This window comes from Sparus aurata, chromosome 5 (assembly GCF_900880675.1).
Source record: "Sparus aurata chromosome 5, fSpaAur1.1, whole genome shotgun sequence".
NCBI lineage: Eukaryota > Metazoa > Chordata > Actinopteri > Spariformes > Sparidae > Sparus > Sparus aurata.
The window spans coordinates 15,988,937-16,005,404 of NC_044191.1; the positions used below are offsets into that span (position 1 = coordinate 15,988,937).

Genomic DNA, 16,468 nt, shown 5'->3' on the forward strand with positions numbered 1-16,468 from the left:
ATTAGAGCGCCCTCGTGTGGCACAAATCAGGATTTATGCGAAAGGCGAAAGCCGGCTGTTTTGGCCCCGCCGAGCCACCGTGATGTTTGTGGCGAACTGCTCAGATTAGCTTGCTATCTCTTGTGCCGACAGTGTTTTCGGTTTCCCGGTAAGAGCCGCCGCCTGGTTGATATTTGTAACCAAAGAAGCGTGTTGAGTTTCCCGTGGTGGCGGTGGAGTCGACAGCCATACGCCGTTTAGCGTTTAAGACATACATTTGTGAGGCGGTTAGCGTCACGCCTTGTTAACGGCAGAGCTGAGTGGAGCAGTTAAGAGCAGCTAATTAGCTAGCAGTAGTTGTTCCTTCTCGCAAGATGTCGTACAGAAAAACTTTAAAACTTATTTGCGGCTTCGCCGGAGGCTCTGCCGTCGTGGTGTTAGCGGCAGCCGCTTCCGACTCTCGCGGATACTTCGGTGAGCGGCGCGGGGAGGCGGCCGGACGGTGGTCGAGATTCACCGTCCTCCAAGCTGCGCAGCCAGCGTGGACACCTGCCAGCCACACACCAGCCCCGACTGGACACTCCTGGGACTTCAACTGGGATAAGTACGTGACTCCAGACTCGCTGTCTGTTCACTGTTTGATCATCTGAACGTAGCTCTTAATGTTGTCAGACCTCCACTTCCCCCTTTCACTTTGACGCCAAATAGACATCAATTTAATAACAGGCTATCCACTACGATTAAAGTCAAGTAGATCTCGGCGAGGTTACTTATTGGATCGAATTTTACTATCCTGCTATACTGAATTCCTGTTTTGAATGAGATCAGAAGCTAGTCAGCTGTGTAATATAGCTGTGGAAACTGAAAGTGTTCTTCAGAACGAGATGTATGAATACAATTATCATACAGATCATTAGATTAGTTGTGTTAATCCATTTTCCCCATCCCTCAAGTTAACCATGTGAGACGAAGTGTCTAATCTTCTAATCTCAAGATAACCTCGTCTTAACTCCTTTCAGGAGAGACCCATCTGCACTGTCTAATGGGAAGAAGAAGGAAACTGCAACCGAGGACCCCAGCTCAGAGCAGGACAACGGCAAACCAAAAGCAACACGAAACATCCTCCTCATCAGACACTCCCAGTACAACCTGAGTGGAAACAGCGACAAGGAGAGGATCCTCACTCCATTAGGTCCTTTATTTCCCATTAAGTCATCTGAAAGTTGACCAGGAGTCACAAGTATATACTGATGCTTGCATCAAGCTTCAGTGCTGTTACATCAGCATGCATGTGATGCAGTGAAGTAACAATCTCTGCTGTTATACCCACATTTTCCCCTGACAGATTCTGACAGACGAGCCATTTCTAATGACTTGTTGTGTCACCACTTCCAGGTCGTGAGCAGGCTGAGCTGACAGGCCAGCGTTTGGCAGCGTTGGGACTGAAGTATGACATTCTGATCCACTCGAGCATGGCCAGGGCTACAGAGACTGCAAATATCATCAGCAAACACCTTCCAGGTAGTAGATGGATGTCACACTGGGGTTTTAAAATGCTCTGTGTGGGAGTTCACAGGATGCATTTGAATTATCAGTAAAAGAAAACCACCTGAAATGAAGTTTGAAGGTATTATTTTTCTTACATTCTTTACGTCTCTGTTTAAAGCTGGGGCAGAGATGCTGAACATCACAATTGCGTATTAACATTTTCTCCCTCACACCAAATGTCATACGGGTCCAGGAGTGGAGCTGTTGAGTTGTGATCTGCTCAGAGAGGGTGCGCCCATCGAGCCAGTTCCACCAGTCACTCACTGGAAGCCTGATGCTGTGGTGAGAGTGGGCTCAAGGCTCCAATTTTTTGTATTTGCAATATCCTTGTTCGGGTAACTTTTTTGCTCCCCACATGTCTGTGCAGGCGTCATGTCAAGTGCTCCTTTAGGCTTACAGCTGCAAAATCAGCCAATACATCAGTGCATTGCCACAGGAATGGTGGTAGGAAGAGTTAATTTCCAAAATGCCAGCGTTTAAGAAGCTGAAGAGTAATCGTATTAGAGTTTAAATATTGCTATTGCTGCATAGAGAGTATGTAGATTGTGTGTTATTCTTGATGACATAAACGGTTGGCTTTGTCCAACGGATTAACTAACCCTAATCATATCTAGCCACGCAGGTAGTCTTAGTTTTCTTCAAAACAGTTTTGCCTTTGAAAAAGCCTCAATGTGTTCCTTTGCACAAACTCTATCCTGGTCACTGGATAATCTAATGTAAACTTTCAGCTCAGAGTGGGTCCCTGACTATGGGTTATCTAAAGTAACCACAACACTGTTTCTGCAATTGTCTGCATTGTCACTGAATTTTTACCCAACAAAGCTTTCATCTAAAAGCGAGCTCAGAACATAGTAGCTGCAAGACCATGAAACAGGATTATTAATGTAACAATCCTGTCAACACCCCGTGTAAACATTTTATTCAGTAATGGCTTACTCCGAAAAAATAATTGAATCATTAATGTGAATGTAACTACTAATATTTCCCACAGAGAGCAGTGCAGCTGTTCACAACCATTTTCAGACATCTGTGATTCACAGCTGATTAGGCTTTTAGGAGAACATTTTCAAATAGTTGGCCTCATTTTGGAAGGAAAACTCTTCATACATTCCCTACAATGCACAGCAATATCATGTATTGACTCTGTACTGACTGGGGGGTTCAATCAGAACCCTTCCATGTGACAAAGGTGGCTTTCAACCTCTCTACCGTCCTCCAGCAGTACCACGAAGACGGCGCTCGCATTGAGGCAGCCTTCCGCCGCTACATCCACCGTGCTGACCCCAAGCAGAAGGAGGACAGCTTCGAGATCATCGTGTGTCATGCCAATGTCATCCGTTATTTTGTCTGCAGGTTTGTGTCGCCAGCCGACTCGGTGGTCACACTTTGGCCGAAGCCAGAGTGTGGCCTTCTTGCTTTGCAAACCATTGTTTAAAACTATGCGGCAACTGCTTTTCATAAGATTTTTTTTGATTGAATACGTGCTTCACATGTGTCATTGCGCTCTTACAAAATCCTGTTAATGTAAATATTCTTGCTGCTCCATAGAAGCTAGGTGACTGCTTTTTTCGTGTGTAGTTAAAAGGGACTTAAAGTACATCTAGTTAGTCAAAACAAGGGTTTAAAATCCCTCAAAAGACTACTCACTGTGTCATGTCACACACAAATCAAGTGTGCCCTGTAAAGATACACTAGCTCCAGATGCTCGTCAGAGCTACTCATATCTTTTGTTCTCTCAGGGCTCTGCAGTTTCCTCCAGAGGGCTGGTTACGGATGGGCTTGAACAACGGCAGCATCACTTGGCTCACAATCCGCCCTAGTGGCAGGGTGGCCCTCAGAACTCTGGGAGATTCAGGATTCATGCCCCCGGACAAGCTAACACGGACCTGATGGCCTGACAACGCTGCAGGTTTCAGGAACTCAGTCTGATGCCCAGTCATTTGGTTGCAGGGTCAAAGCTCAGTTTTCTCCTTAAGTGTCTTGAAAATTACTGTTGTTATTTTGTAATTGATCTACCATAATGTAATGAGAGACTCTGTGGTTGTGATTACTCCGTGCCATAGAACGCCAGCAGAACTGATTCAGAGCTGCATAGCAACTCCTCCTGAATGTAATGGGATTTTTACACAAGTGACTGATTTTTAAACCAAAAAAAAAGTTGTATTTGTATAGCTGCTGTAAATGCAAATGTTGTTCTCAGCTCTACATTTCATTACAGTTAATTGAAGTGAGGATTATGTGTTGTATGGTGCAGCTGTAGTTAATAAAAGAAAATGATGAATGTCTGTTTCGGTCACATTTTTCCTAAAATATATTGAAATCTCTCTCAAAAACAAAACCAGACATATTGGCAGTAAAGTAGGAGTGATGTTTTATTGATTAGTTGAAAGCAAATGAGGTCTAGACATACAGAAAGAGAAATCACCATGAAAGTTTTTTTTTTTTTTTTTTTTTAATAAAGCACAGAATGCTAAAAGCACAAGAAGCATGTTTTAAGTTTTTTAGGTGCATTTTTGCAAAGTTCCACATTCATAAACATTCAGAGACCAGAATTAAATCTGTTGTCACCTGAGAGCACGAGGATGACAATACAATCTTCTCAGTGAAGTAGTTTTGTGCTCCCGGATAAAGGTTTAGTTCACACAAAAAATGTACATTCAGAACACTTGTTTCTCTCGACCTAAGTAGAGTGGCAATCTGAATATTCAGAATGATTGGCTTTTTTTTCATCCTAGACATAGATAAGCCCTCATGAATTTAACCCAAAGTTACAAATAATTAGGATCCAGTAGATTTTTGCATATTCACATTCCACCATGTTTTGGAGAACTGCAAAACCCGCCCCTGTGTACATGAGTTAACTGTAAGCCTATCTGAATACCTAAGAGGTTCGTGACATAACTTTGGGCATTAAAGCTCTATTAAGCGCTAGTTTTTTTAAATTAACACTTAAATCAAACTACTTCTTGTAACGTGAAAAGGGTTTTTACGAGTGCTGCCGATCCCACTGGGAACCAACGCTCAACTCGTACAGCTTTCCGCTAATCAGTTGAGTTTTCTGCAAGCGTAAGGCAGGTTTTCTTAACAAGATGGCCATCATAAGCTATAATACGATAGATGGTACTGTATCAGGGTTGTGTTACTGTTGATTTAGTTTTGGAATCATTCTGCATCCTAGTGGTTGAAAGTCGCTTAATACAGCTTTAAGGTATTCTCCAGCTGGGCGAATTTAAGGTTTAGCCCAGACAAGACAAATTTAACATACGTAATGGGTATGTTTCGTCATTCATACTCACACTGTGGGAGATGTTTGTGAATGAATGAGATTTCTGATTTAAAAAAAAAAAAACTGCACATTATAAGGCCGCCTGTAGTGGCAGAAAGGAAAAGTCAAGACATGTCCAGGAACCACCGAGAAAAGATGGAAAATTTATGCATTTATTAAAGAACAAAATAAAAACATGGAAGCTCTCATTCTTATCAGTTTTTTCTCATGTTTGCCGTAATCATCTGTGCCTGACACAGCCAGTGAGGTCACCATTTCCAGATATTTTATATATGAGCTAGAGAAGAGTGTCCAAACTGACAGAGAACCGGTCCATCACTTCAGAAAATTAAGGCAATTCCTGAACTGAGGAAAACATAGGAAATGGCAGTCGGTTTTAACACCATTAATAAAAACATTTAAAGTTTGTGCTACTGACCAACATACAAAAAATAATTTTTAAAATATTGACATTTTACTTTTTTTAAAAACATCTTCAGCGACAGAATCCTGTTGAGGATTCCACACTAAGGTTTTCGTGATGACCTAACTTTGGGGAGTGCGGCTTGTACTCACGATATTCAAAAAAGTTGACTCAGGCTATGATACAGGTGCTTCACACTTGCCACAAATAACATTACCGTCAATTCAACATGGTCCACACCCATACAGTACATAAATTATCAAGGTTTCTTTTTTTCCTTTTTAAAGTCTTGAGTGTACATCACAACCCAACGTGATGAGGATTTCTGTATTACATAGGAGTAGTACCATACACCATTAATACAAACCTTCCAGACACTTGTGCATATTTCTGTTAGGTGTGTGGTTTTCTGAGCTCTGGTGTAGCCACCTTGGTGCAGTTGTGGGAAGGGCGTGGGGTGGGGTTAGGGCTTTGAGAGGGTATGGCCGTAAGTGGTGGGAGACAGGGAGGGAGAGGGCAGTTAGACTGGTGGCTAGTTAGAAGTGCTTGAGGCGGATGCGCTGGATGTAGCTAGCATTGGCAGGGCTGTAACGGCTGGGGCTGAAGTCTGGCGAGGCGGCGTGCCGGGCAGGACTGAAGCGGCCGGTGGGAGACATCAGGCTGCTGACCGGGGAGCCAGGGGTCTGATGCTGCATCCTGAGTCGTGGTTTTACCACCGCAGGGCTGGGCCAGCTAGACAACAAACATCAACACCAGCAAGTGGTTACATTCACTGCATTGGTCCTTAGCTAATATTACTGAAAAGGTAAAATTAGCATAGATTTTATGGTCCCACCGGAAAAAAGTGACTGAACACCTACTGCACCTGGTACAGATTCATTCTGTAAGCAGAAATACCTCACATTTTGATGCCATTATTATGACCTATGACATTTAGTCAGTTGTTAACTTTTTGTTCACATTTGATCACCTTTTGCACATTTTATAAACAGGTACTTTTTGCACTTTCACTAAGAGATGGGATTGCTGATTTTGTCTTTATGCAGCCCTCTTCACACCAGACACCTCTCTTGACATTTCAGCCGTGCAAACCGTGCCTACTCCTCTTTTTTGTCATGTAGGACTATAACAATCTATAGTAAGTAAAATATTTCTCTCAGGGCAGCACCTATCATCCTCCTGTTATTCACTTACTATTATAGCAAAATCATTTCAGTCTGGTGTAGGAAGACTGTATTAAGAACCTCAGTGGACACTATAAAAATATGCCCTTATGTCTCGAAATGCCTTTGATTTGGAATAATGTTTCATTGCTTCCAATTTTTAAGGTGTGCATAAATTACGCAGTATATCTAACGCACCAGTATGTGGAAGACTTCACACATGAAAATGCAGTCAGTGATATCACAGTTGAGCAGCAGAGGCCATGAATTTCTTTGACAAAATGAACTCCAACTGAATTGTTTCCCCACACAATAACTAAGAATTACAGTATTTAGCCTTTAATCTGTTAATCTGGTTTAATCAGGAACAGAGACCAAAGACCTACACTTTTAGATCAGGACAGCATCATAAACACAAAGTGGAATCAGCAGAACAACAATAGAGAGATACGCATTGCAATAAAATGTCAGCCGGGCCTACTAACCTGTGCATGTCTGATGCAGAGAACGACTTCATTGTGCTCTTCCACTTCTGAATGCTGGGATATTTCTGGGGATCGACATCTATGCCTTCTATTGCTGAGAGGACCTCTCTGTCCAATTTGGTTGGAGTATCCCTGTAAAGAGACACAGGATCAATCTATTGTATGATTATCGTATAATTGTCATTGTAAGTTGCATGTTGGGGGATCAAACCTTTTTGGAACTAGCTGACAGTCACATTTCCCATATTGCAGTCGGACTGGAGTGTTTGTCAGCTGGTGTTGCATGCTACTTTTCTAGACTTGAAATATACCAGACAGGTGTTGCTACATATTTCTAATTGGAATATCAACTCTAAAGATTGTGACATGATAGTAAAACAATATCAGGGGTGTTTTTTTTTATTTGAGTAGCTAAATGTTCTTTTAACATCTAAAACAATATTTATTTTACGCCTTCTGCAGAGACACCAGCTTGACTCACCCTTCAATGAAAAGTCCTCTTCTCATTTGCGGTGGGGTCCTGGGTAGGAACTCATTGGAGTTCTCCAAAGACTTGTAGGAGGACCCAGATGATCCTGAGCTGCTCAGGTCCCTTCCCCCATGGTCCCATGACTTGGACCTAGCACAGAAGTTGCGGCCCCCTGATACTGACCCCCTAGTCCTGCCCAGCACCTCCAGATTCTCCTCTGCTTCAAAGTACTCCTCTGAGCTCCCGCTGCTACGCCTCTCCTCTGCCCCTCCTCCCCCTGTTCTCCAGCCTGGCCCCTCCACGGTTTCACTGTCCTGACTGCTATGCCCGAGAGACAGGCGGTTCAGCCCGGAGTTCAGGTCTGCGGCTGAAGGGGAGCCATAGGAGTCTCTGGCCTCCCTGTGTCGGCTCCCACCACTGCTCCTCCTCTCCCTGCAGCTGGTGGGGCTGTCCAGTGGCTCTTGCAGTGTCATGCGCTCGAACTCCACCATGAGGTTGGAGATGGGCGACAGCAGGCAAGAGGATGAGGATGGGGAGGTGCGAGGGGCCACCTTGTCGCCATTGTGAGTCCTGTCTCTGGAAGAGGAGCACACCCCATTTTTGCAGACGATGCCGGGCGACAGCAGTCCGTCATCGCAGCAGCACAGAAGGTCCTGCTCGGCCGCTGTCTCAATCAAGTCGGCCCCGCGGTGATGCAGTGCGATGGGAAGGATGTGGAACTCGCGGCCTCCCACTGCTCCCTTCAGGCCGTCCTTGGATGCAGCAGAGGAGGTGATGCTGGTGAGCGCTGCGTTCTGTCGGTTCTTCATCTCCTCGAGGCTGATGTCATCACCCTCATCCAGGAAGGCACCAACAGAGATGGAGTTGCAGAACTTTTTGGGCTTGGCTGCAATCAGGGATGAATTATTACAGTGTATCTTTTATGTAATTCTTCATTGCAACAGAATATCTAGCTTTGAAAGAGCCTTTGTCTATCTCATATCTGACAAGAGGCTTTATCTGAGAATAATACACTGATTAAACTAAAATGTCAATTAACAAGTAACTGATAGAATTAATGAAATGCATCCGGAAGAATTAATGAATTTACAGTGAATGCGCAGCTCATTTCTTATTTCAGGACTTGCAGCCTCCCTGATGTAGAGCAGGTGAAGTTACCTGGAGAGGGGGTTTTGAACCTGTTGCTGGTCTCATTCTCCCCAGCCTCTTCATGAGCCAATGGGCTGAAGTCCTTCTTGCTAAGGTACTCTTCCAGCTTGCGCAGCCCGTCAGTTGAAGACAGATCCACAAAACTATCCAGGAAGTCCCAGTACTCGGCCCACGGGTGGCCCATCACATGAGCCAGCTGTCTGTAGATCAAGGATAATTACAGATGGCAGCATTAAGTTTAGTTGCATCACCCTTCCCATTTTTGAGAATACATTTAGAAAGCGATGAAAACAATATGAGGAGTTACGATTCGGACGTACCTGCCCACCCTCTCTGCCCCACGGTCAGGATCTGACTTGAGAATGTGGTGGAAATGATCCGCCCGCTCTCTGGGTGGCGTCTTCCAGGACCGTCGAAAATCATCTGCCTACAGGACAGGGACGATGTATGGTTAATCAATGTTTTAAGTAATGCACTGATGGACTTGAGTTAGCAAAGACCGGCAATCTGACAAATGACTTGCTTTAGAAGGGCTCAGTGGGCCAGCAAAGGCTGTGACAGTCATCAGCGGATCCATAGGGCTTCTTGCATGCAGGTGGGTCAGCGAGAGACTTTCTGAGGACTCAGGTGACCACAGAGCACCAATGATGGGCTGGGTGGTGTTGTCAGCTGCCCTCAGCAAAGGGATATAGCAGCGATCTGTGAGCCAAGCGAAAATTTCATGTTTAGATTACATGTTCCATAGACATGAGTTTTATCCACAACACTTTACAGAACAATGGCCACATGCATTTTCAATGAGGGTTTCAGTTTGTTACATAGCTCAGTTTCTCAAATCTGTCCCAATTAAACCCTCTTCCCACACGCAAATCAATAAAGGGTTTGGGGCGCTTTTGATGATCGCAAATTGAGCTCATCTGGATCACCTTTCGATTGAGGACTGAAGTTGTGACACCCCTACCTGCTAATGATGTTTTATAATTGCTACTATCAGTCACCACAACAAACACCATAACAAACAGGACAGAAAGAGAAAAGGCAAGACTGAGGTGGCACAGTCAAATCCAAACTGCATGATGTAACATGATGCTTCTGTTTAACCAGCTCTCTGTGTGAGTAATATTAAACGTCCCTTGCATGTGTCCTTCAGAAAACAGGAGAGAATATGAACAAAAACCTGTAATGTTTAAGAAATGTCAGTGTCCTTACCCTCTAAATAATCACTTATCTTCTGCTTCACTTCTTGAGTTTTATTTTTCCTGCTACAAATAAGCTGTGGAAAGAAAAGAAGAACAACTGTGGATATATGTACAGCTGACAACATTGAACTGCTGCTGGATTAGCAGGGGAAAGAATTTGCTCATGCTCATCTATGTTTAGCCCTCTATGTGAAATGAGTGATTGTTGCCAAAAGATTTAAAAAGCAAGCTAAAAGGTCACGGCTTCAAAACCTGAGTGCTGTAAAGCTGTACCTCCTCTCAGTAACTACTGCCAGGATGTCAGTGTTCAGCAGTATTGTGCAGTACACCAGAAATATGTTGTACTTAATAACACAACAACAATATTGTTTGTCTTATTCGGTGTGCATGTCACTTGGTTAAATAAGGGTTAAAAATAGAACTCCTTACATCACAAGGCTTCTGGCCATCCTTGTTCTTGCAGTTCTTATCGATGTCAGGATGCGAGCACAGGACATTGACCATGTCCGGGCACCCAAACTTACAGGCAAAGTGGAGTGGTGTTTCAAAGCCCTGGAACATACAGACGAACAAAGCAAAACACAATATGAATAGACAGCCCATCAACTTCTATTTGAATCTGGTTTAACTCATATGGTAAGAACTTACAGCCTTATCTGGAGTGTTGAGGTAAAGATCTACAATGTAGCGGATACGTTTCTGCAGCATAACTTCCTGGTCGTCTGGGTACATGAGGCGCATAAACTCTGGGTTCTCCAAGGTGTCTAGCAGCAGCTGGGCGACTCCGGCCTGGTTCTCCTTGGCTGCCACATGCATTACGTTGTACCGGCAGCCCTCCTAACCAGACAAAACAACAAACAACTGTATGGATCAGGACGTAATCCTCCTTAATCTCCTGTCAACAGGAAAGGATAATTTTGTCCAAAAGCAGCATGACCTTACAGTCACCGGCTGAAGTTATCCAACATTCATTTCATTTTTAAGCCCCAGGGTCTCAGAAACTAATTTTGGTATTTATTTAACAGTGTCATCAAATTTTAAGGTTTTACACTAACTTCAAAAGACCGATGTAATGCTTTGAATTTAAGACGGATAAGAAGAGAAGAAGAGAGGCAATATTCATTACACACATAAAAATCAAGTCATTTCCTTATTCATCTTAGGACATTAGCTGTAAGTGTTGGTGCAGATATGTTAAAGACATTCACATATAAGCAAATGACAACATTGTGAATAAGGTAATGCATCTTTATAATTATCATAAAGCTTTCACAGACTTTGAGAAACTAAAAAAGTACTACTATAACAACCTCAAACAATGCTGCCTTATATTCATTCTATGTTTATGAATCTGGTTCAGAAAGTTGCAATAAACAAATATAAAGACACCAAGGAAGTGACTTGTCCTCACCTGCACAATGGTGGGGTTATCACCTGAGCCAATGAGATAGCGTGGATTGTTCCACACCAGCTCGCTGAAGGCCACCTCGTCTCCCTTCTCCACAGCTTTCCTCAGTTTAGCGGTGAGATCCTGGGTGCGTGGGCTCTTGAAACTGTTGGCCCGCTCCCTGTTGATGGTATCGACCTCCATGTGGTCTGGTGTGAAGAGGGAGAGGAGAGTGAAGGACAAGCACAGGCAGTCCAAATATTGTTCAAGGCTGGTGTGCCCTGTACATCAGTTTACGTTTTTATGTTTGTCAGATGACATCTCAGACACCATTACACTTGACAAGGCTAGGAGGAATCATCATCATTACAATGATCAGCACTTGAATTAAAGGCAAAAAGGCAAGAATTATGCAAAAAAGAAGAAACTGCAAATAAATGACTTCAAGCAAATGTAATAACAGAAAGAGCGTTCTATCAACAGGAAACAATTCACTTCACTTCAAGCCTGCAGCTCTCTATTGTGCATGTTACTGAGAGCATTGGCCTGCTACCATGACCCAAAAGATCAGTGTGCCATGCCTTGATGAGACCTAGATTAGACTTCTAATAAAATACATAACAGAGGGCTGTTCTACTGAGAGCTCTGTGTCCACGTCGTAACTACTTACCTTTACCCATGACGAGGCCTGGTTTGACAGGAGATACACAAGGTGTAGATTTGTTGGGAGAGGGGAAGTAGTCACAGATCCCCTTAGCAAACTTCTCTGCATCCTCACGGATAGGAAAGGCTTTGAAGCGGGCGCCCTTCATCATCTTTACAGCTTGAAGGGCATCTTTCTTATCTGTGTAGACATGTGCTCTCTCTACAGACAAAGGAAAAACACTCTTGGATCAATCAGCTTTTTTCCATTTTCATTCATGATGTTTGTTACATACATTACTGTTTGTAAATGTAATGCAACTGTTGTTTGAAGGATGTTTTTGCGTTCTTTACTTTTCTGTGGGGTCAGCTTGTAGTCATATTCTGATGAGGATGAGTTGCAATAACAGACTGCCCTGTCAGATTAACATTACGAGCATTGATTGTTGTGGTTACTCAAGATTAATGGGATCAATACTCTATTTCAGAGCAGCCAGGAAGTTCTAATGCCCTGGTACCTACCACCAAAGAAATAGCAACACATTTTCATCCACTAAACAAATACATGTCAGACTACATCAACCTCAGTTTCTTATTTGTTTATGGGAACTTTCTCTCCAAAACAAATACAGAAAGTAACAACATCAAGATATCATGAATAAACAAACAAGCAACATGGTAACGTAAGGTGGACTTTAGCCTCAAGTCAGTATACACCGATCCACCAAAGACTGAAAACCACAGACACTCAACAACCAAAACAACGTCTTAACAATATGACTGACTGCTGTCAGTGATTTTTTTTTAGGTTGTGGCTGATTTGGATCCTGTGGGTGGCAAGGTGGGGGCTCCATAGGTCAGACTTGTTCTGCCGTAATGGAGTTCTGTGCCATGAGTGTTGTACTTCACCTACTGTGGTTTTAGGGGGGGCGTTACGTGTCAAAGGACATTAACACGAATGCCAGGACCCAATGTTGTTCACTTCAACTGTCAGTGGTTTAAATGTTTTGGCTAACTGGTTTAAAGCCAAAAGTTTAACCTATAAAAGACAATAGTGTTCACAGTAGTCGGGTATTTTAGATTAGGCAAAACTGGTTTTGATAATTTACGTCAAATTGATATATTTATCGCATATAATTCCGTCCAATAGTCGCACCAGATGGAATCAAAGGTTTTTCTGCCCCACCAGAACACCCCAAAAGAATCAATAAACACTATGATTAAACACATGATAAAAAAAAAAAAAAAAAAAAAAAAAAAAACCTCAATGAAAAATTGAGTATAGTGAGAACTACACCATTTAAATCAACTAATTTGTCACATGAACAAGTTGAATTTCTTTTTATCTTGAGTGTGGGAGAACAAGTGTTCAACATCACTCCATGTGATTTACTGGTGCGAATGTATAGGTGTTTAGGTGCCAATGGATTTATTCATGAGATGATGGGGGATTTACAAATTCATATGGAGGTCAAGTCATGGTTTAAAAGTATTTTTGAATACACTATTTCTGAGGTGAGATGTAACTTTCGCAAACCTTTAGTAACACTGAAGTCTGTATGACAAAAAATGTGTCTCTTACCATTTCTAGCCAAAACATCATCCCACAGTGGACATACTCCATAATAAAAGGTTGGAGATGCTTGTGCGGGCTTTGAAGAGGTTTCTGTTTTGAATTGAGAGTTACTGCCTTCAGCTAAACTATGTGAAGACGTCTTTGCTGAGATCTCCTCTTCCTCTGGTGGGTTGAGACCTATTCCGTAGCCAAAGTCCAACTCCTCACTTGCAGTCTCAGTAGGCTTGCTGCTTGTTGCAGCAGTATTGGTTGCAACGGCTAAGGTGGCACATGACACAGGTTTGCCATGATCAGCAACAGCGGCCACATTGCCCAAGACGCTTGCTGATGAGCTGCTGTCCAATTCAGTGGCACTGCTCTCGGGTCCAGCCAGGACTCGGGCTAACTTCCTCTCAAAGGTGGCTCGGGTGGTAGCTGTGATGGGGCCGCACTTGACGCCTGCACGCGCAAACTCCTCGCGCAGTTCATCAGCACTTAGCCCCCTCAGCCTGCTCAGAACCGCCTCCATGCTTCAGCTCCCTACAACACAGAAAACATTACACTTCAGCAATCATGACAAGCAGCTGTCAGTAAACAAAACAACCCTGATGTTGAAATATGTGATACTTGTTATTGGTCTCTTTGTCGTGTTCCACTACTACTCCACATATCAAGAATCATAATTTCCATATTTTTCTCACAATTTATACTTGAACAAAGCTACAAAATCTGATTTATTCCAGGATGATTTCTTCAATACTTGTGAATGCCAATTAAAAAAAAATTATAGTTTCTTCCAGGTAGACTAATGTTTCGACAAGATGACAGGTGAGTATCAGAAGGTCTTCTTGTTTCTGATGTGTTTTTGCCCCATCCATACAGCTTCACCACCATTACACACAAATATCAACCATAAATTCATGGAATAAAAACAACCCAATTTTACCAATTGCCTGACCGTCTGAACACACAACTTAATTAAGCTTGGTATTATTACTGTACACTGGAGACAAACTCTAATATTAGCACAGGAAGCAAAACATTGGTGAAACCATAGATTAAATTACAAAGCAATCTTAGTAGGTTTTTACCTTCCACTATAATTCCCATAATCAGCAATCAAAGAGCCTGGAATTGCTCTGCGTGCCCATACAGTAAATGCCATCCATTTTTATATGCTACAACAAGCTGCCACACATTTGTAAAAATGTAAAACGGGCCGCTTGTACCAAGAAGTGAGCACTTGTCCTTCAATGCCAAATACAGTATTTCCAGGAAGGCGGCACAAATCTTTTACACAGCTCTTGCTTGTTCAATGGCAACACCGTGTTTCACAACTACGAGTCCCTGTGATACAATAAAGACAGCACCATTTCAGTTCCATACACCCATATTACTAACTCGACATATTAGTTTAGCCGAACCAAACCCCGATAATGTGAGACTAGCACCTGCTAGCTAGCTTGCTAGCTTGCTAACGAACAAGTCAGCTTTAGCAGCCGGGGAGTGTGCCTGACAAAGCTAGCATGAGGGAAACTGCTCCGATGAAAATCTAAACTGGCAGAGTGAAGCAAAGAGTTCGCGCAGGAATATTAACGAGTACAAATATGTAGAAAATTAGGTAAATTAAGGCATTATTAGTCGGTTCATCGCATGCTGTCACGCCCAAGTATGCCATTCGAGGTGGGTTTTCGAGCTGTAACGTAACAAATTTGATACGTCTTCGTAGTGATGATGCCGATAAAAATCCAAGTGTGCGTGATGACATTTGGTAACAAATGTGCACATATACTTACCGAGAAACATTTTTATTTAATACACGCGGAGTTGTGGAAAATCGTTGTTAGTTTTGCACAGATAAAGTGTTGGACAGACACAAAGCTTGAGACGGTCTGGAATAGTCTCATTGTTTACAACATGTTGTGCGCATGCTCAGTTTTAAGGGAGGGCGCACGCTGCATTCCCGACCGGTGGGAAAACTCAAACATAGACGACTTGAGGGTGAAAAGCAGCTACACAAACTGGATTATACATTTCTATTTATTCATTATTTTTCCGAGGAGCGATGCATTTGATAATTTGCAAGGTACCCTACACCGGTATGTGACATAACATTGAAAAACGCCACCACTGCACACCGTCTACACTACGCCAATTTCTGTAACAAGCCTACATTCGTTAATTATAACATCATAAAACACCACTCCAAATGACTTGCTAGTCCGTGCGAATAAAAACTTAGGCACCTGGTTTGTGTTTCCTTTGGATTTATAGTTAGAATTTGTGAATATCAACCTGCTTTTCACATTTATGGTGTACTACCATATCAAAACAAAAGCACTTCACATGACTTGTTCTTGTTAATCACAAAGTTCCTGTGCCTCTCAACAATTAACGAGAGATTTTATTTTCACACATTCAACAGAAAGTGACTTAAAACAGCGTTAGAGTACGTCACTTATATTTACGTGCTATCCCCAAGTTTTGAATGTAGCATTATGTTCTCCTATCAGACGTGACTAATCCAAGGAAATGACAACCTAGCTAACTCGTGCCAAGGTTTATCTTGGGTTACACCACTTTGGCCTGTTTTAAAAAAACACATGAAAATGACGAACTGGTGATCATACAATGTTTTTAAAAACACTAAGCTAAATAAAATTCATGTTGGTACAATCGTATCCATGCAGGCCAACTTGGTAAGGCATGTATGAGGCAAGCTGGCAGCAAGACAAGACCGATTCTCAATATATTTATACCAGACCTGAACGTCCATTAAAAGGTGGAGGCAAAGAAATTACAGTAATATTAGCTACACGACCCAATCTAGGAAACTGAGTTGGGAAAGCATGCTAACTGTCATTAGCCAGTTAGCAAGGCAAGAAGCTAATCACTCATGGCACCGGTTAGCAATACGATACGTTGTTTGGCACAATGAGAACAAGCTTTTTGCTCTAACCGGGCACACCACCCTAAAGAAGCATCATAATTAACTGTAGTACACTTTTTGTGAAAATATAACAATTTTAAATAATGCCATGCCTACCTCCTCTCTCCCCGGCTGCTGCTGCTGCTGCTGCTAGGTGTCTTCTCACCGCTACGGTTTCAAAATGCAGAGAGCAAGGACCCGATTTTGTCTAACATAATGCCTGATCAAAATGACGGCTTAAATGTGGGGGGAAATGGACAGAACTTGAGACATC

General features: G+C 42.7%; 2 protein-coding genes across 6 annotated transcripts; one reads left to right on the forward strand and one right to left on the reverse strand.

The window, feature by feature from the left end:
* The first annotated feature begins 72 nt into the window (after positions 1-72).
* Positions 73-3,812, forward strand: pgam5 (PGAM family member 5, serine/threonine protein phosphatase, mitochondrial). Of its 4 annotated transcripts, none has more exons than XM_030417609.1 (6): positions 73-583; positions 999-1,171; positions 1,375-1,500; positions 1,715-1,809; positions 2,747-2,880; positions 3,267-3,812. In XM_030417609.1, exons 1-6 carry the CDS (start codon positions 354-356, stop codon positions 3,415-3,417), a joined length of 909 nt encoding a protein of 302 aa, XP_030273469.1. In that variant the 5' UTR covers positions 73-353; the 3' UTR covers positions 3,418-3,812. The 4 variants fall into 4 exon arrangements, with proteins under 4 accessions (XP_030273469.1, XP_030273470.1, XP_030273471.1 ...); XM_030417610.1 differs by having other exon boundaries at positions 2,750-2,880; XM_030417611.1 differs by having other exon boundaries at positions 1,721-1,809.
* Positions 3,813-3,886: 74 nt separating this feature from the next.
* Positions 3,887-16,443, reverse strand: ankle2 (ankyrin repeat and LEM domain containing 2). Of its 2 annotated transcripts, none has more exons than XM_030417606.1 (13): positions 15,062-15,200; positions 13,293-13,805; positions 11,739-11,933; positions 11,093-11,277; positions 10,330-10,518; positions 10,111-10,233; positions 9,692-9,755; positions 9,006-9,181; positions 8,803-8,909; positions 8,492-8,682; positions 7,346-8,219; positions 6,865-6,996; positions 3,887-5,948 (listed from the first exon to the last, which is right to left on the reverse strand). In XM_030417606.1, the coding sequence occupies exons 2-13, from the start codon at positions 13,792-13,794 to the stop codon at positions 5,753-5,755; spliced, it is 2,934 nt and encodes a 977-aa protein (XP_030273466.1). In that variant the 5' UTR covers positions 13,795-13,805; positions 15,062-15,200; the 3' UTR covers positions 3,887-5,752. The 2 variants fall into 2 exon arrangements, with proteins under 2 accessions (XP_030273466.1, XP_030273467.1); XM_030417607.1 differs by lacking the exon at positions 15,062-15,200 and adding an exon at positions 16,312-16,443 and having other exon boundaries at positions 3,961-5,948.
* Between the last annotated feature and the right edge of the window lie 25 nt (positions 16,444-16,468).